Below are 20,829 nucleotides of genomic sequence, written 5' to 3'. Positions count from 1 at the left end.
TAGTGTGGGCCAAAATGACCCGCCATTTGCCATGGAGTTTTGTCATTTTGACCCACACTAAGGCCACTCATGGAAACTCTGAGGCAAATAATAATAATAATAATAATAATAATAATAATAGGATTTATTTATATACCGCCCAATCACTGGGAATCTGAGCGGTTTACAACAGAAGGGATAATAGACCAGACCAAATGGCCACCATGTTCCTCTTACCTTCCTCTGTCGTTTCTGCTATTGGGAACCCCCCATCACTGTGTCTGACATGGAAATGGGGTGCTTGGCCATGTGGGTGCAGCTGGTGCTCTGTTTCCATGTCAGATGCAACGACTCAGCGGCAGAAATGGCAGAGGAAAGTAAGGGGCATGCAAAGGTCCACAGCATCACAGCGGATGCACATGTAAACACCCAGCTGTCCCTGCACCAGTCCAGGGACCAACCTGTGTTGGGACCCAGGCCAGGATAGCATGGGGCCATCTACTCAACCCCAATGATAGTTATATAACTAACACATACAGAATTGCAGCTATTAGTTTAAAACAGTTAAAAGCACATTTGAAATATATATTAAAAACAGCACATGCATCACACATCTTTCTTGCCCAAGCATTTAAAGAATATTTAAATGAGAAGGTCTTTGAGGGGTAAGTAGTTCCACCTTTGGATTAACAATGATTTAAATCCTATTGTTTGTCCCCATTTGAGTAGACCAATTGGAATTAATTGGACCTCTGTAGTCTATCTCCATTCAGCTGTTCTATGGGTCTTCTCTAGTAAAACTAACAGCTGCACAACTATTCTAACTGCAACTGATATTCTGGCCAATCTGTCTATTTTAGCGTCAGGGTTTCAGACCTACCCAGTGGTTCGTAAAATTGCCGACAATCACAGCTGACCCGAAAGATCTGGCAGGGTTAATTCCACAACCGGTGTAGTCAATCTGTGAGAGGCAACAAGAATGGGAATTAGTGGGGAGGCACAAGGATACTGAAGAAAAGTGAGGAGCACCTTCTCCCATGCTGGCAAATTAAGAATTAATTAGTATCCAGTTAAGACAAATTAGGAAAAATTTATATTATGTTATTGTATTTATCAACACAATTGGAGGCAGGGTAGTTTTTACATCCAAATCACATCAAAATCCTCAAATACACAGAAAAGCAGAACTCCTTGCAACAACTACAACTTCCTTAGAATCTCCCAATACATTCTCCAAATACTTGGAGAAAGTGAACTAGAAGTGACATTTGCTCACTTCTTGTTGTTAGAAAAGGCCCTTCCTTGGTCTAAAATGATCCAGGAAGACCTGAAAGCATGTCAAAAATGCTTTCATATCCTCATTGAGGGTATTTGGGGCCATTTGGAGGCAAAAAAGGCTTCAAAGGATATCATGGAAGTGGCCTTTCTAAAAAGTGACTTCCAGACACAGGGGCAGGCACCAAGAAGGCCTTGTCTTGTATTCCCACCCAATTATAGCCATGTAGGTTGTGAGACAGAGAAAAGGTAATTCCCTCAAAACCTGAAAATCAAGTTCCATCAAGATCTGAAAATCAAGATCCCTCAAGAACTCAAAATCAAGATCAAGATCCCAAACAGACTCATATGGGGTTATCTGGTCCTTCAAGTAACCTGGACCCAAGCCATATTAAGACTTATGGTTCATAAGCAACACTTTGAATTCATTTGTTCATTCATTCATTCATTCATTTGTTCATTCATTCTCCATTGTATTGACCAGGGCTCTATCTATCTTTTAACTTTCGAACATAATATTTTCATTATCTTGGGAAGTGCACATTGTTCCCCAGCCAGAGCATATACTTACCGCAAGAAGGTGTCCCAGGGCTACCGAAAGTCCGATGGCCAGTGGAGCTGAACCAGAGACATCAGTCCGCCTTCTGTCTGTCGTGGCCAGAACACAGAGAACCAGCTGCAAGGTGGCAATGATCTCAATGCCAAGGCCTTGTCCTGAATTGATTCCATCTGCCAGCTGGGGATGGAGGGAGAGAGAGAGAAAGACAAGAGTAAATAATTGTCGTCTGCAACAGTCATGCAAAGGAGAAATCCTATCTCTGAGAATCTCACATACTCCAATACTTCAGGGATTAGCTTTCAGCATGTAAATATTTCATTTGAAACCAGGCATCCAGATATGATTTACATGCATAAACTCTTCACTTAGGAAAGTTACTTTAGAGAAATACAGCTCCAGATTCCTACAGCCAGCATGTGCCCTCTCTGCTTCGGAAGAAATTTGCACCCAAATCAGACTATGGAACCATGACCCTCCAACAAATGAAAACCTGAGCAGCAGCTAAAGATATTAGAAAAAGTCTCCTACTGCTGCTGAAAGGGATTTTCTGCTAACATTCTTCATCACGCTAGGCAGTTGGTAGCTCCATGTTAATAGAGTGCTACATCTAATAAGGAAGAAAATGCAAAGGCAGGTTTGCTGCTGAGCATAAAGGGGGGGAAAACCAAAATAATGACCATGGAAGAACTAAGTAAATTCAACCTAGACAATGAGGAAATTCAAATAGTAAAAGAGTTCCCATGCCTTGGATCAAACATTGATCATAATGGGGACTGCAGTCAAGAAATCAGAAGAAGATTAAGAATGAGGAGGGCAGCGATGGGCTCCACAACAAACTCCAACTCCCAGAATTCCATAGCCTTGAGCCAGGGCAGTTAAAGCGGTGTTAAACCAGGTTATTTCCCGTGTGGATGCAGCCTGTTTTGACCTAGTTAGCAACTGAGTGATTCACATACACAAACACACACAAAAACCATTTCCAAATGCATCCTTTCATTATGTCCTTATTTAAAAGATGAATCCAGAGAGATTCCACTTGTAAAAGAGTTTGATTTTTGGACTCCAAGAGAACCACTTTCAAATCTCCAAATGTAAATGAACAGGGAGACTGTTTTTTATGGAGAAAAGTATCCTCCCTAGCTAAGCTCCTTATTCTACTTTTATGTTCCAAAATATGTGTCCTCAAAGAACATGGACAGTGTTATTGTTCTTTGAGGACACATTATACAACTTGTCCCTGTGTAGATTAGGCCAACATGGGGACACGTTTCATAAGGCTATCTTCAAAGAATAATAAGTCTACCCCATGTTCTTTGAATCCAAGGAGAGCCAGTGTGGGGTAGTGGTTTGAATACTGGACTATGACCCTGGAGACCAGGGTTCAATTCCCTGTTTAACCATGAAACCCACTTGGTGACCTTGGGCAAGCTACACTCTCAGCATCGGGGAAGGTAATGGCAAACCTCCTCTGAACAAATCGTGCCAAGAAAACCCCATGATGCATTTGCCTTAGGGTCTCCATAAATTGGAAACAACTTGAAGGCACACCAACAACAACAACAACAACAACAACAACAGATTAGGCCAAAGTCAACAAGGATGCATGTTTGTATGAACTGACTCTTAACAGCCGCAGAAGAAAAAGGCAGTAGGTCTGTGATAGCAGCTGCCTCAAAAGAGTTGTCTATCAAAACCAGACTGGTAAATACTATGTTGTGGCTTGCATTAATACATCATACCAGCATCTTTTTTTAAAAAAAAATGTGTTTATCGGAACCAGGAGTTTGTTCTCTAGTCTAAAATGTCATCTGTATCTAAGAGGATTAAAAATGAGCTGCAAGAATCTAAACCTCATTTTCTACTCCAAAAAGGTGTGGGGAGCTTTAAATGTTCTGGTTGCACTACTCTTTTCCTCTGAAACTGTCCGAGTAAGTGGGCTTATATTCAGTAATGATTGATAGATGAATGTGCGGACACACATATACACACATACAGCTTTTCTTCATACTTTTCAATGCCATGAACTGCTGCTATGTACTGAGAGAAAACCAATATGGCCTTCCACGTTTGGTACATTCTGTTCTATCTTGAAAAGGCTCTGGAAAGCACCAGATGAACGTGTCCTTGCAAACAAAATGAGAAGGCAGGAGTTTTTATGCAGCCTGAAGACAACAAAGGCCAAAATGCAGTGTAGCTATGAATGAAGCACAGTTGGTCCTGAGCATAATGAATGAACTGCTAATATTCAATAAGCTAACATGCACCTAGAACTTATTGCATTCCACTAATGGATTCTGGGTAATAGAGTTTCTTCTGTGTGTCTCAAACATTCAAAATTATGACTCTCCACAACAAATCTGTTGTTGCACAGGCCTTGAGAACCATTGCAATTGAGTGAAAGTAGACATTTTATGAGACTTGCAGTCTACATTCAGCCCCTGTCACTCATTTTTGAACCCTTAAATCTGGGGTAGGGAAAGCACAGGTGACAGGTTGCATAGGGCCCCCAAATAATTTTATTTTGGGGCCCTTTGGTTGCTCTAGTATCAGCCAAAAAAGTTGATTTTTAAAAAATATTTGAGGGCTCAAAATGCATCTCAGGGACACTGGGTGAATTTTGGGGAGCTTCTGATTTTAGACTCAGGAAGAAACCCTTTTCAAATTTCCAGGCCACTTCTAGATTGAGGGAGGGAAAGGCTCCATCAGCCTGGATCTCAGCTATGAAAAAAGAATAACTTGACCACCTCATGCTACATTCTCCTTTATTCCACTTTGGACTGGGAAGGTCATTCTTCAATAAGTTTCTTTTTGAAAGAAGCAATGAGTAATTTTAGTGATATTCTTCCTGCTGAGTGAAAGTTTTCAAAAACCCGTGCTGTTTTTGAAGGCTATTCAGTTTGGGATATCTTCTGTGCAAAATTCACATGTCGTTGTTTTGCAAAGAAAACAACATGCTGTTTCCTGCACAGATCATGCTGTTTTCAATGCAGAGCAGTCACATGAGAATTTTGTATGAGATCTTCTATGCAGGAAACACCATTTTCTGTGCAGGACAGAATGTTTCTGCATAGAAAATGATGTTTTCTGCCCCAACCACCCATGTCTAAAGCAAGGTAGGCACAGGACAGAAGGGCGCGATAGGGTGCCCTTGTCACATGCGAAGGGCAATGCTTCCAGACGCCTCTTGCCCCTCGCACATGATGAGGGCATCAAAATGGCAGCACCCTGTACAGATGCCACCATTTTGACACAATGGACGCTTGGCATCTGCACGTCACAGCGCCATAATGACGTTACAAGTGCGCCATTGACACACTGCGGCATCATTATGGCACCACAAAAAGAACCTGCTTTTTGCCAGTTCTTTTTGCTGCGCGAAGAAGCCGCACGGTTAGTCCACTGCAGCTTCCTCGCACAGCAAAACAAGGCGCAGGCAGACCGCCCTTTTTGGGCAGTCTGTACCCCGCCTTAAATACCAAAGTCAGACTCATCCATGTCATAGTAAAATGGGCCCTTGCTATCTGCTGGTTCCAGGACCCCCCTTGGATATCAAAATATGTGGATCTTCAGGTCTCATTATATACAATGGCAGAGTAAAATGATGTCTCTTATATAAAATAGCAAAATGAAGGATTGTTGTTGTTTTTTTGGAACTGTATATACAGTTGACCCTCTGTATCCATGGATTCTTTATCCATGGATTCAAGCATCCACGGCTTGAAAATATTCAAAAAACATATAAATTCCAAAAAAACAAACCTAGATTTTGTGACACCATTTTACTATTTATTGTATCTAATGGGACTTACACATCCATGGATTTTGGTATCCACGGAGGGTCCTAGAACCAAACCTCAGCAGATAATAAGGGCCCATTGTTATTTTTAAATATTTTCAACCCATGGATGCTTCAATCTGTGGATAAGGTATCCGTGGATATGGAAGGCCAATGTATATATCATTGTGAAAGCTGAGCCAGGAAGAAAGTTAACAGGATGATGATTTGAAATATGGTGCTGAAGCAAAGTTCTATGGATACCACGGATTGCTAAAAAGACAATCAAGGAAGCCACAGCCATGGTTTTGCGAAACATGAACAGAGCAGTTGATGACTAGGGCTTTTGGGGGTCGCTTATTTAAATGATCACTATAAGTCGCAGTCAGCTTGACAACAAATAATAATAATAATAATAATAATAGCAAATAAATGCTGGTTAAATATTTGAATGGATGTCATGTTGATGATGGAGCAAGCTTGTTTTCTTCAGCTCCAGGGACTAGGACATGGAGCAATGAATGCAACTTACAGGAAAAGAGATCACACCACAATCTTAGGGAAAACCTCCTGGCAGTAAGAACTTTTGGACAGTGGAAGGTGCTTCCTGGGACTGTGGTGGAGTCTCTTCCTTTGGTTTTTAAACAGAGGCTGGATGGCCATTTGTCAGGGATGCTTCGATTGTGAGTTCCTGCATGGCAGAGGGCAGGATTGGATGGCCCTTGGGATCTCTTCCAACTCTATGATTCTAGGAAATGTGCACATACAATTTTGGCAAGTCATAGCAATAACCATCTTACTAGTACAAGTGCTGATATTTATTTTCCCTGAGCAAACTAGTGCTGTTGCCTGTTATTTATTTTTTACTTGAACTGTGTGCCAGAGTGGCTCAAATTGCCATTTCACACTGTCAACAGGGTTCCTTTATCTTTCTTTTTGAAAGTTCAAGTTCAACGGAGCTGAATTTTTCAGGGATCCGTATGTGTTGACTTGATTTGGCATGCATTGAGTTCCTGCCATTCTCACTTCAAAATCAAAAGCACATTTTTCAGGACTGTGCAAAATTGTCTCCTCCAAAGTGCTAGGTTTCAAAAATGTGTCTCCAACCTCCAACCAAAGCACACACAAACATCAAGAGTGACCCTTTTTCACAACATAAAGTGAAATTAGCCCCTTTTAGCTCAATATCATGATACTAGCCTGATCAGAATTTGTTTCTTTGTGACTATAACTCCCAGAATCTCCTAAGTAGTTATGGCTACTGGCTATGCTTCCTGCAGGATTCTGCAGTCCATAAAGCATGCTTTCCCAAGCTTCTGAATGGCCTGAATGATGAAATATTGTGTACGAATTATGTGTATTCAAACCCCAGCTTGGCCATGCAAACCCACTGGGTGAGCTTGGGTAAGTCACACTCTGTCGGTCTCAGAGGATGGCCATGGCAAACCTCCTCTGAACAAATCTTTCCAAGAGAACCTCATGATAGCTTCACCTTTGGGTCACTGTAATGACTTGAAAGCACACAACAACAACAACAACAACAACAACACAATAAGACCCATACAGGAGATGTTATCTCTCAGTAACAATGACCTTAAAGGAAAGGGGCACCATCTTCCTTTCCATTACACAACAACCTCCAGCTCTTGCTGATTCATTTGACCATTGGCCCCAATTCCAGAATTTTAAGTCGGAATGTGGGTAATGAAGAGCATATTGTCAATGGACGATGCTTCTTTGCTATCTGCCCTTTGTAAACAAAGAGACTAAAAACAAGAAACAGGAAATTAAAACTGGATCAAGGTAAACCAGGCTACTTTCTTCCCCAGTGGCTACATATTTTCTTGCATTCGGCTTTTGTTTTTTTAAAGGAAGGTTGTCAAGTGGGGGGATAATGTTTTTCCTTGGATGAGCATGAGAATACGAACGATGCTATTTGCTGGTTACACAAGATAATACCGTGGCATGCCACTGGGCTCCTTTATGATTAAAAAAAGCCTTTGGCTAGGCAGCAGGCTCATGCTGATTTAATACATTTTTATATAAACTGGGATTCATGGGTTTGTCAGCATTCGTCTCCATGAACGCTGACCACCTCCCTATGCATGACATGCACAGAGAAAGCTTTATGAAGATTTGAGTCACGCACCTTAAGAGAAATCTTAGTAGCAGTGATGTTGTCACACTGATTTAAAAAGTAATGTACAGCAATGGTTTCCTTACATCGCTATGATTCTGTGTGCCATGAGCTTGCTTATTTGTACTGGGGACATGGTCAAGAAAACAGCTCATGTGCAGCCTGAAATTGTACATCCAGACTAAGCTGTACATTTTGTTGCCTAGTAGCTCCAAAACATTATGAGAAACTGTTGTTGTTGTTGTTGTTGTGTGCCTTCAAGTCATTTCCAACTTATGGCAACCCTGATGTGAACGTATCACAGGGCTTTCTTGACAAATTCGTTGCCATTGGCATCCTCTCAAGCTGAGAGAGTGTGACTTGTCCAAGGTCACCCAGTGGGTTTACATGTCTAACCTGGGATTCAAACCCTGATCCACAGAGTCCCAGTCCAATGCTCAAACCGCTACACGATGCTGGTTTTCCTTCTTATGGCACTCCAAAGGTGAACCAATTATGGGTTTTTCTTGTCACATACCATCAGAGGGTGTTTGCCATTGACATCCTCTGAGGCTGAGAGAGTGTGATTCGCCCAGTGGATTCACATGTCCGAGCCAGAATTAGTTTCTTAAGAGAAACTAGGACTTCCTTTTATTTATTTACTTATGTATAGAGGGGAGAGAAGCCTCTAAAAAGAAGCATTATGATCCTGTTTGTATTTAAGAGTATAGAAAAACAGTCTAGTGGACCCACTGACTGTCTGGCAGACAGTAAATATCTGTATTTCTACAGGCGTCTCATTCGACAATGCCAGCAAGATCTATTTGATTTGCTGGTTGTCTCATTAAACGTCTGCCATTGTCTCATCGCTGTGGGAATGTTTTTTTATTGGATGAGAGAAACCAACTAAAGGAATAAATCAGAAGATTTAAAAATAAACAAATTTTTAATAGAAGACTGTAAACAAAGAGGGTCGGCCATAAAGTTTTCAGTATTTATTTAATGCTACCTCTTCTCTGCTGTCATCCTAACTGATCCTCTCCATGTGGAATGCCTCACTGTCTAGTTTGTTCATAGCATTGTTGCCACTGAAATTTCAGCTCATGCAAAATTCAAAGCTAGGGATCAATGCAATACAAATGTTCTCATTCTCAATGCTAACTAGTGTCTCGATATATCTAGATAGGCAGGTAAGGCACGACATTGAGAATATGGTCAACCACCCTGAGATTTTGCAAATTCAGATTGTGATTGTGCATTTTCCATATATTCCCAGATTGAGATGGGGCTCCCAGGGCCACAAAACTGGTTGGCATGGAACTTTTGTGGTGTGCACACCACACATTATCCATACTCGAGATACAAGAAACAGTGTCTTTAGATTTTGTGCAATAGCAATCTCATTATCATCTTTCTGAAAACATAGACTAGGATGGCAACTTGTGCCAATGTCAGAATCTTGGAAACCGCAGCAAGCTCACCACATCAGGTTGATTGTTGATATGCTATTGTTTATTTAACAAGAGATTATCCTTCTTCCGCAAAACAGCCCCGGATACCGGGATGACTTTGGAGGAAGCAGATTTGTTGTACTCAAATAGGAATAGAAATATTCAAAAAGATTTTAAAAGATTCAAAAATGGTCAAAATTTTGTTTCCTGAGTGTTAGAAAACGCTGACAAGGAGAATCCTGAACCAATGAGAATCTTTGCAAGTTGTGACATATTCTCCACAAACACACAAACACAGCTTTTTTTTCTCCTAGGAAATTATGTTTCTGTGCATAAATATAGCAAGTAGAAAATATTATTCTCCTTGTAGAAAAATGTTGGATGGGGTTCTATATCAGCTACCTAGTTTAGTTAAATGTAACTAAAGCTGCTACCATACTGCAGAGTTATTGTTACCACTTAAACTGCCATGGCTCCATCATAAGGAATCCTGGAATTCTGATGGAGAAGGATTTCTCACAATATCTCACAAAACTACAGATCCCAGGCTTCCACGGCATTGAGCCATGGCAGTTAAAATGGTATCAAACTGCAAACAGCATAGACGCAGGCTATGTAACCTCTACTGGTATGATCCCCCTCCCAAAATCTAACAGAAAGTCTTTCACCTAGATTTAGTCATCTGTAACTGTTCCATATTCACAATTTTTATTTGGACATGATTTTGGCATAACTATTACAATTCTAACTTCCTCCCTTCCCTCAACTACTTTACTGGGCATCACCTTCATTCATGGGGGAAAGGAGGTCCATTCCACTTTTGATCAGAGCACAGATGAACGAAATTTGCATCAGGTTTGAGAGAGGGATCTGACCAGGAGAGTTTACTTAATTAAGTATATTTTGGTGCATTTACATTGTAGAAATAATGCAGTTAGATAGCACTTTAAGTGTTGTAGCTCCATTCTATGGAATACTGGCATTTGTAATTTTACAAAGACTTTAGCCTTCTGAGCCAAAGTGTCCTGGCATCTCAACAAACTGCAGATCCCAAGATTCAGTAGGATGAAGCCATGGTAGTTAAAGTGGTGTCAAACTGCATTATTTCTATGCTGTGGACGCACCCTAAGTAGCAGATACCAACTGCTGCCACTGTTTTCTGCACAGAAAAATTTAGCTTGCTGTCAGGAAAAAAGAAAAAAAAATCATGTGCAAATTTCACAAAACAAGTCCTGAATGGAAAATAGCCTTCAAAAATTCAGAGGCTCTGCAAACATATTCATACTGCGTCGAAAATAGATAAATTACTCATTGCTTCCTTTATTAATGAAATGAGTGAATGATTACATCCCTAGCACATGGGGAGGTTTTCCAGACTGTACATGGCTGCTGGGGTCTGGAAAAACTCACTGCCAGTTGCTGGCAAGTTTGTTCAAGGCCCGCACCACAGCTGCCAGGAGTTGTACATTAAGGACACTCATGAGTCACAGTGCTGGTGTGACACTCCTTGACTTGCTCCATTTGGCAGGAAGGGTCCCAGGGCTGGGTGACCAGATGTCATAACTGCAAAGGCACTGCAAAATGTAGGACATTACAAAAGAAAAGCTAAAAACGCTACTGGAAACAGAAATTCATTTCATATGGTTTATTATTTACAGCTATAGTACATATACAATTAGCCCTCTGTATCCACTGATTTTTTTATCCATAGATTCAAGCATCCACAGTTTCAAAATATTTCTAAAATGTATACATTCCAAGAAGCGGACCTTGGTTGTGGCATTTTATATAAGGGATTCCATTTTAGAATGCTGTTGTATTTAATGGTGCTTGAGTACCCATGGATTTAGTCATCCACAGGGGGTTCTAGAACCAAACCTGTTATCTTCATTAAAATTCCCTGCTGGGAAGAGGTGGGATAAAAATCATCATCATCATCATCTGATGTTAAAACCTTCTCCCCCTTCATTGTTCTTCTCCCTCTCTGAACCTCTGCCTGGCTTCTTACTGCATCCAGGTTGCATAAGTGTCATACACATACAGACACATTCACACTGAAGCAGAGACCTCTGCTATCAGCTGGGAATGGGTGGATATGGGGGCTTTAAAGCCATCTCAAAATCATCATCATCATCAAACTTCCCTTCCCCTCCAGTGCCACTCTCTCTGAAACTTTTTCTCCCTGCCTGGAAATGCATACTAACCAGTGAGACTTTGGCTCAGACCCTGAAATCTGGCAACCCTAATAAATCTTTTTAATGGGAGTACTTGATTCCTTGCAGAGAATAAATCACTGAAAACAATGTGCGCCTATTTGCCATGTTCATGTTCTTATGCCTGCTCCTTTTCTTTGGATGCCTCAGTTGCATTACTAGATGCTCAATGGATGATTTAAGATACTTTGTGTGGTTGTGTGCCTTCAAGTTGTTTCCGACGTATGGCAACCCTAAGGCAAACCTATCGCAGGGTTTTCTCGGCAAGTTTCTTCAGAGGGAGTTCGCCATTATCCTCTGAGGCTGAGAAAGTGTTACTTGCCCAAGGCCACCTAGTAGGTTTCCATGGCCAAGCTGGGGTTCAAACCCTGTTCTCCCAGTATACTACTAGCCCAACACTCAAACTATTACACCACACTGGCTCTCCTTTAAGATACTGCAATGCTAGAAATCTGAGAGCCAAAGAAAAATTCAATGGCGGCAAATTCTTTGCAGGGAATAATGACCTCATCCCCCCCTGACTATGGCTGCATCTACACTGCATAAATAATGCACTCTGAGACCACTTTAACTACTATGGCTCCATCCCATGGAATTCAGGGATTTGTACCTTTTGTGAAACATTTATAGTCTTCTCTGTCAAAGAGCTCTGATATCCCAACAAACTACACATCCCAGGATTCCATAGGATGGAGCCATGACAGGTGCAATGCAGCCTACATCACTGATGCACACCTAAAAAAGCAACAACAACTAAGAACCACAATGGACCATTACTTAAAGGAAATGTTAAGGGAAGAAATGTCATCACTAAAGATAAATCACTGCTGCAGCAGGAGAAGAACATATTCAGAGGATCTACGTATGGAGATGCACCATCAGTCAGACTTGTTTGTCTCAAACGGCGCAACCATCTGTGTCATCAGGGTGGTGGATTTCATCTTGCTACATAAACAACATTCCTGACTGCAATGTAGCCGGAGTTTCTGACCCTGTTGTTTTCCTGTGTTTTGCATTGTATTAAGGCCATTACTTCCCATTGCCCTTCTGCTGAAAGATGTACCAACAATAAATGGGAATGAATATTTCCCATCATTTCTGCAAATTCCAAGGAATACTTAGGCACCATTTTGTTTCTGGGCTGTACCTGTTCACATTGATAGCAGTGGTTTGAAACCTCTTCACTTGCACCCCTGTGTAAAGCATGGGTGGGAACCATGTTTTCTCCATTAATAATATTTGCCCTGATTTGGCATCTTCAGAAGCCAAACCTTCTAAGTGCCCAGGTTCTTATTCCCTTCTTCTAGCATCTGGCCTGGAACCAAAACCTTTTCCACTGGATTTATTGAGGTTTGGTTGCTACCTTCCTGCCCATGCTGTACAATCATTCCAGTGGTCAGTCTGGCACCTGGAACACTATAGCAAACAAACACTTAAAAGACATCAACACCTTTCCCTGGCTGTTCCCATCATTGTTGGCTTGTGTGGCTAAGCAAAGTGCTTTCGCTAGCGGTTTCAAGGAGTTTAGTCTTCGGTTACACCTTGGAAGGTGAGGCTGCCTTCCAGAAGAGAGGGTCAAAAGGTCTAAAATCATCAGCTCTTAGTGATCTTGGGCCAGTCTTGCCCCCAGAACTAACCCTGTTGACATGAAAATCTTAACCTTGAGTCAGTATATTTGCCATCCGGTGTGGATCATTTTAAAATACTTCCCTCCTCTCTTCAACAGCCATTTCAGGTTTGGTGGAACTTCTGGCCAGGTGGGAAAGGGAAATAACTTGCTTTAACACCTGGCCAAAGAGACCCTGTAGGCAGCCCAGACCCACAAGGGCACCAGATGCCCAATATCTGAGGTGTCACCCGGTGCACCCTGCACCGCCTGCACCCCCTAGTGATGTTCCTGACTTGAATCCCAGATTTATGGTAACTAGAAATCATGTGTCCTCTACTGGTCAGGGGAAATGACTTAGCTACAGTGCACCTTACATGGCTTGGGCCCAGGATACCTGAAGGACCGCCTCTCCCCATACATTCCGCCCCGCACCCTCAGAACTTCTGGGCAGCAATTACTTAGGGTTCCAGGGGCCAAACTCTCCTCTACAACGAGGAGGACGTACTCCATCGTTGCCCCGACCCTTTGGAACACGCTGCCCACAGAGCTCCACTCGGCTACCTCCCTGGCTCAGTTTAGAAGGGACTTAAAAACCCTTCTATTTCGAACTGCATTCCCCGAGTGAAGTCCCAGATGGCCTTCCTCCCTATGTTATCGGCAAGATGGATGGCTGACCGGGGTTTTTAAGTTGTTTTTAATATGTATATTGTATGTATTGTTTTTATTATGTTGTTCACCGCCCTGATCAATGGAAGGGTGGTATATAAATAAAATTTTTATTATTTATTTAGAAGAAGGGCGAGCACGCCCTGGAAGGGATAATGGCGTGCACACCCATGGCACATGTGCACCGCTGCACCACTGCATGCACGAGCCCCATTCATTTAAATGGGCCTTGAGCATACATGAAATTCCCCTTATTCTGGGGGGTCCAGAATGGATCTTCCATATAAGGAAAGGGCGGACTGTACTAATAAAAGGTAATCTTTGCTGTATTATTTCCCACAGAGTCCTGTGGCTTCAAAGCATATAGTGGTGGCCTATGGCTTCCATATCATTAAATAGCAAATCCACTCAGGAGTTTAGTCCATACTTAGTCCAAAAGACCTATCCAAGGTACTGGAACAACTTTGGAGATAGGGCTCAGTACCTTAAACTGTCCCTTTAAATTTCAGTCTAAAATTCAGAGCAGATTCACTATCCTATTGACTGGGAAGCCAACCAGCCGTCACCAGTTAGGACTCCAGGAGACCAGATCAAAATCCCTGCCAGCCATGGAAACCCTCTGAGTGATCTTTGGCATGTCACACTCTCTCAGCCTCAGAAGAAAGCAATGGCAAACTTCTTCTGAAGAAGTCTTGCCAAGAAAACCCTGATGATAGGTTTTGTCTTACGGTTGCCATAAATTGGAAAGAACTTGATGACCCTATGAATGAGAGACTTCCAAAAGCTTCCACCATCAACAGCTGTGCTCAAGTCTTGCAAATTCAGGACTTGGCTCTGAGTTTGGAATGTAGTAATGAATAAGACCACATTATCACTTTTGTAATGTGGTCTTCTTCTTTTCTTACTGTCTTCCACTTAAATTTACATCATCATCTTTTCCAATGATTCGTGTTTTCTCAAGATATGTCCAAAGTACAACAGTCTCCATTTAGTGATCTTTTCAACAGTCACATGTTTAAATGAACCAAGTGAACTCACAGTTTCAAACTAATATGTAGACTCAAAGTCCTATGGATAATACTATTTTCCAAAATATCCTGTGATTCTTACTATATAGCAGGGGAAATTATATTTAAAATACACTGTTGTTGTTGCATGCCTTCAAGTTGCCTCCAACTTATGGCAACCCTAAGGCAAACTTATAATGAGTTTTTGTACACAACATGCTTATCTAAACGGAAATTGCATAGAAGAAAATGACTGCAAACACGACACACTTGTTGTTTTTAACTGCAGACTGAGATGGATGAGGTGATCAAACAGCATATTACTGAATGCTCATGAACCTGACAGAGGGTGCATTTACACTGTAGTAATAATGCAGTTTGACATCACTTTAACTGCCCTGGTTCTGTCCTACAAAAGTGTAGGGATTTGAAGTTTTGTGAGGCACCAGCACTCTTTGGTAGAAAAGGCTAAAGACCTTGTAAAACTAGAAACCCCAGGATTCCATAGGATGGAGCTATAGCACCTTTAAATGTTAAACTGCATTATTTCTAGTGTAGATGCACTCATAGACTACAAATAGATTACATGTTGGAAACATTAATTTTTGGTCTAAAATTCTCAGAACAACCATTGACCATGGTAGCCAGGTGATTCTGGGAGCTGTAATCCAAAAGGTAACTTTCCCAGTCTTTGGGATAGATGAAATACAAGATGGCTTGGCTTTAGGTTAGAATCATAGAATCATAAAATTGTAGAGTTGGAAGAGACCACAAGGGCCATCCAGTCCAACCCCCTGCCATGCAGGAAATCTCAATCAAAGGTTAGTTGGCATTGCAGATCCAAGCTGAACTAGTCTCTCTGAGAAACATATTCCACTGTGTCACAGTCATTGCTGAGATCTAGAGCTGCCAAATTTCTTCTTCTTCTTCTTCTTTTTTTTTTGACAAACATTGTAGGCAGCAGGTGGGAATTCAAGAAACATGGCAGCATTTCTGGTGCTGGGAGGTGTTTTTGGTGGTTTGTGCAGCCCTGGAAGGATCCCAGGGGAAGCAAAATAGCTCCCAGATCCGACACCCCTGGCCTAAGCACTCCTGCACCCATCCATAATATTTTAAATGATCTGATTATGATGTTTCACCTTGGAAATTCTATTAAGACTAGACTTTCTATCATTGCTTTACTGCATTTTGACTGACAAATGCAAATATAACATGAGCATTTTGCTCCTTCTGCCTTCTTGGCTGTCTTGGATTTAGTGTCTTCCACTCACAAATCTTTGGTACCCCTTATCATAAAGTTCAATCTGCTCCTACATCCAATTCGAGAATCCCCCCCTCCCACTGCAAACTTCCTTTTGTGACAAATGTTTAAGATTTCTGAACATTGCCTTCATCCTCAGAAGCTGAATGTTTATGAACATTCTGTACCACCCTCGCAGCCTAAGCCATGATAATGGAAAGCAACATTCACAGTTTGAGGGGTTTTCTTTTTCTTTAGGAAAGATCTTAGGTTATTTCTACTTGCATCTTTTTGCTGACATCTTCAACTGTACTGACAGTTTTGTTTTTACTGACATAGATCACAGCAAAATCAGCTTCCAAGCCAGTATGTCATTGTTTTTCCCCATGCTGAGTTTAGTTTCCCATAACCCTCTCTTTCCTACAAATCCATTCTAGGCTTTGTAAACTTCCTCCCCCTTTTTTTTTCTTTCAGTGGAAAACAACAGCTGGTGCCCTATGCATTTCCATGGAGATCCTTTCTCTTCTCCTACCTTTATATCCAAATATATGTCAGAGGGAAAGCGTGCAAGTGAGTAGAGCACTGTATGTGTGCACACATGCATGCACCTTTAGCCAGCATGCTGATCTCACTAATCAAGTTACTGAGACAAGATGCCACAATCGGGATAAATATTTTGTTGTTTTTCGACCATCAAATTGGCTTCAACATACAGTGACACCATGAATGAAAGCTATCCAGGAACCCTGGTCATCAACAGCCCTGTTGGGTCTTGCAAACTCAGGCCAATGGCTTCTCGGGCAAATCAATCCACCTGTAATGCAGTCTCCTTCTTTTCCTACTGCCTACCACTTTATCAAACGTTACAATGTGCATCTACACTGTAGGAATACTACAGTTTGACACCACTTGAAATGCTGCAGCTCCATCCTATGGTATCCTGGGAATTGTAGTTTTACAAGGTCTTTTGCCTTTTCTGCCGAAGAGTGGTGGTGCTTCACAAAACAACAAATCCCAAGATTTTGTAGGATGGGAGCCACAGCAGTTAAAGTGGTGTCAAGCACCATTATTTCTACAGTGTAGATGCACTCCTAGCCTCCGTTTGGGGACCAGGGCTTTTACAATCATGGCAATACTGTCATGATGGTGACTATACAATAAAGCTTATCATATGCATGTTAAATCATCTTAAATCTATCCGGTTTAAAATTTAATTTGGGTAGCGTCCTGATGGTATCAGATGGTTTTTACTGCCAAATTTGCCACCCGAATACAGCCTGGGTCCATCCCTGCCCCAGAGCCACTCATCGTGGCTCTTTTTGGATCTGGAAGTTTTCCAAGTTAAGAAAATAGCCACCGGAGCAGCTCTGGAATTGGGGATGGATCCAGGCTGTATTCAGGTGGCAAACTGAGAAGTAAAAACTGTCTGATAACATCAGGATGCCTCCTGAATTAAATTTTAAACCAGATAGAGGTAAGCTGAATTAACATGCATGTGATACGCTCCAGTGTTAGTGAATATGGCACAATCACAGATCACTGAATCCTAGAGTTGGAAGAGATCCCAATGGCCATCCAGTTCAATCCCCTTCTGCCATGCAGGAAGGCACCATCAAAGCACTCCTGACAGATGGCTGTCCAGCCTCTGTTAAAAACCTCCAAAGAAGGAGACTTCACCACTCTCCGAAGGAGCAGCGTCTTCCACTTTCAAACAGCTCCTATTGTCAGTAAGCTGTTCTAATGTTTAGGTGGAATCTCCTTTCCTGCTGTTTGCCTCCATTGCTTCATGACCTAGTCTCTGGAACAGCAGAAAACAACTTGAGGCTATCATGTCACCTCTGAATCTTCTCTTCTGGTTAAACATACTGAAGTTGCAAATTCTTAACTGCAATATAAAATGCCAGCTGACCTATTCTCCGCATCCCCCAAAATGAAGGTAATATACACTGAAGTCCAGTGTCAACAAGTGAACTTTAAAGCGCTTATCCAATGAGGCAAACCTGTTGGGGAGATAGAATCCAACACTTTGCACAACTCCTTTAAATTTAAAACTCAATCCAAGAGCTGATTCACCGTTCCCACCAGCATTTGAGCTACCAATCTCTACTGCCCTGAGTCCACTCGCTTATTTCCAAAAGGCATTAAGATGGATTTTTGTTGCTGTTCAAGCCAGTGTTGAGATGAATTTACAAACTGATAGATAAATTCATATTTTAAGACACTTTCTGTCTCTCAAAATACATAGCTTTACTTTCCAGCACCTTCTGGTTTTTGTAATTGATAATTGCTAATGCTTTCAGCATCCTCTTCTTTTGAATGCCATCATAGGTGGGTGAAGAAGCAGGAGAGAAATTTTGTTCTACAATGTACACGTAATTACAGATTACATAATAAATCTATATTATGTAACAATATATCCTATACTGGGTGTTGTTATACACATTTTTTAAAAAAATATATAAAGTGCAAAAGAAGAACGAAAAGTAGAACCTTCCTGGCCAGAGGCAGTATACCTTCAACAGTCAAAGGCTGGTGTGCACTTGCTAACCCCCATCCTATATTATTTGGTGGCTTCCTTGATGGCCTTTGCTGGATAGCTTGAACCTGAGCCAAGCCAGGAATTCTTATAGTCTTATTTTCCAGAACGTCTGTGGAAATTTTAAGGCTCCAGGGACAGTTAATAATATAGTTAGAAGCAGTATAAATATAGAGTGGGTTGGAGGAGTAGAGTCAGAGAAAGGCAGGGAGAAGGCAGGGTGAGAAAAGGGGAAGAAGGATGCAAGTTGAAAATTCAATATTCAGGTATATCACTGAAACCTTTGTGCTGTGGGTTGAGAATGTATTTTCTCTCCCCAGGGGACTTGTCTTTCTTCAGGTTCTTGTCTATCCTTCCATGCAGAAATAATGTAGATGCCCAAAATCACTTCCCTGTCCTCTCCATCCAGCCTGATTTGCCTTCTGCTTCCACCTCTTTTACATTGCCAGTTAATTTTTGCCCACAGTGAAATTCAAAGCACATGTTAAGGTTTTTCTGTTGGCAACACTTAAGAGGGAGCTTGTCAAAATCAAAACAAATTCTAGTTGCAACCATCTGATGCATGGCATTAAATGCATTTTCACATTTGCACATTTGGGTGGGGTCTTACCTACAAACCCTCTTTATCCGGACCAAAGATGGAAGGGGTATGAATGATCTTGCCTTGCATTACACTCCAAACAAATTTCATGCTCACATGTTGCTATCTGCCCCAAGAACGAAATTCCTTATTGGCACCACTAGTACTTTCCTGACAGGGTCAATTAGAAAGAATTCAAATTGCAATTGAGGTGTGGAAAAAATTATTCTCCCTCTTTCATATGCATCGGAAATGTTTGGCTAGCACGTCAAGCAAAGAATCTGCTCTAGGTTTTATTCCAAACTTTAAAAGAACCACCTAAGATGTGAGTGCCTATCTATTAAATGGGATTTTAAAGCTTTTAGTCTGCTCTGACAAAGCGTGCTGGTGTCTCACAAATCTACAAATCCAAGGATTCTGTAGGATGGTGCCACGACAGTTAAAGTGGCATCAAACTGCATTATTTCTACAGTTAGATGCATCCTTACTCCCAATGTGGAATTAGAGGATGTGAAGCTGCCATTTTTTAAAAGGAATACACACAGACACACCTATGCATGTTATCTTTATGTCACACATAGTTTAGCCATACTCCAGGACTCAGATGGTAATCATCTCATGAGGATTTGGTGAAGGGACTGGAGGTTTCATATTGCCATCAGAAGCAATTGTGGACAATGACCATTTGTCCCCAATATTTCTGCTGTGTATATGCACCCATTGCCATTGGTCCAGGATTCTCCTCATCACGGTTTCCTGACACTTAAGAAACATGTCTTTCAACCATTTTTGAATAGTCTTTCTACTTCTAATCCAAACAGAGCAAAAAAACAAACAAACAAACAAACAAACAAACAAAAAAAAAAACAAACCAAAATAATGATAGCCAGAATCCTCCATTATGGTCTACGTTATGTAACTTTACTTATACTTAGCTATGTGCAAAAGTGCTTAAAAAGCCTGTTAGTGAATTGTGAAGATACGTAACAGGGCACCAGCAAGAGTGTCCTGATGCCCATCAGTCTCTTCCAATGTCCATTAGCACTCCCTAGCTGGGTTCCTGATGCACAACAAAACTGATGCACATCAGTCCCAATGCACATCAGGCACTTTGCTGGCTTCCCTATGGAATAATGTGACAGCAGCCCCTTGCTGAATACGGATGTTACAGAACTGCCCAGTTCTAATTCCTGCAGACATAAGTCCCCAACAGGATTTCAGATATCAGTAGTAAATGATAATAGTAGCAGTATCAGTAGTAGTAGTAGTTGAAGTTACATGAGCATAGGGTTGTCACATGAGCATAGGGCTGTTATATTCAAGTCTCCCATAGCTGGACAGGATCACTCCCACCAGGATCAGTTTTCTTGCATATTCATCACCACTGCTTGATTTTAATCTACCTATTGACCTGCAATGAAGTTGAAATCCAGGATTTACTGCTTCAACTGGCCCAACTGGCAAAGACATTTTTTAGCCTTATCTGGGATTTTCCAGGTTTCCCGGGACAAATGGCAACCCTACATGAGCAGTGGTAATGAATCGAGATGGCCGGGGAAAACAATTCCTTCGCACGCAGCCGCCGGCAACTTTTTTACTTTCCAGAGCTGTCTCATTCCAGAGGAAACCCAGAGCATGGTTTATAATGACAAGGCAGAGTGCAGTCTGGGGAAGCCATTCCCCAACACCCTTGGAAACCAGACCACACATCTTTAATAGCTGTTGTTACTCACTTCAGCTGTTTCCAGGAGGCTGCTACACCACTTGGCGTCAGAGCCCCTGTGCTCTATTTTTCTGCTGCGTGGGTTAGGAGGTGGTTTCAG

General features: G+C 41.6%; 1 protein-coding gene across 1 annotated transcript in view; it reads right to left on the bottom strand.

Annotated features, from left to right (window-relative positions):
* AQP1 (aquaporin 1 (Colton blood group)) overlaps positions 1 to 20,829 on the bottom strand; it is a 43,006-nt gene that overhangs the window by 7,044 nt on the left and 15,133 nt on the right. Inside the window, exons 3-4 of the mRNA XM_089533706.1 lie at positions 1,826 to 1,990; positions 860 to 940 (exon numbers count right to left, since the gene is read on the bottom strand). Coding sequence (XP_089389832.1) covers positions 860 to 940; positions 1,826 to 1,990 — 246 coding nt within the window. The remainder of the gene's footprint in view (positions 1 to 859; positions 941 to 1,825; positions 1,991 to 20,829) is intronic.

Source organism: Sceloporus occidentalis, unplaced genomic scaffold (assembly GCF_023333645.1).
Source record: "Sceloporus occidentalis isolate IW3139 unplaced genomic scaffold, rSceOcc1.0.p SCAF_7, whole genome shotgun sequence".
In the NCBI taxonomy this organism is placed as follows: Eukaryota; Metazoa; Chordata; class Lepidosauria; order Squamata; family Phrynosomatidae; genus Sceloporus; species Sceloporus occidentalis.
This window is presented reverse-complemented; position numbering and strand designations above follow the sequence as displayed.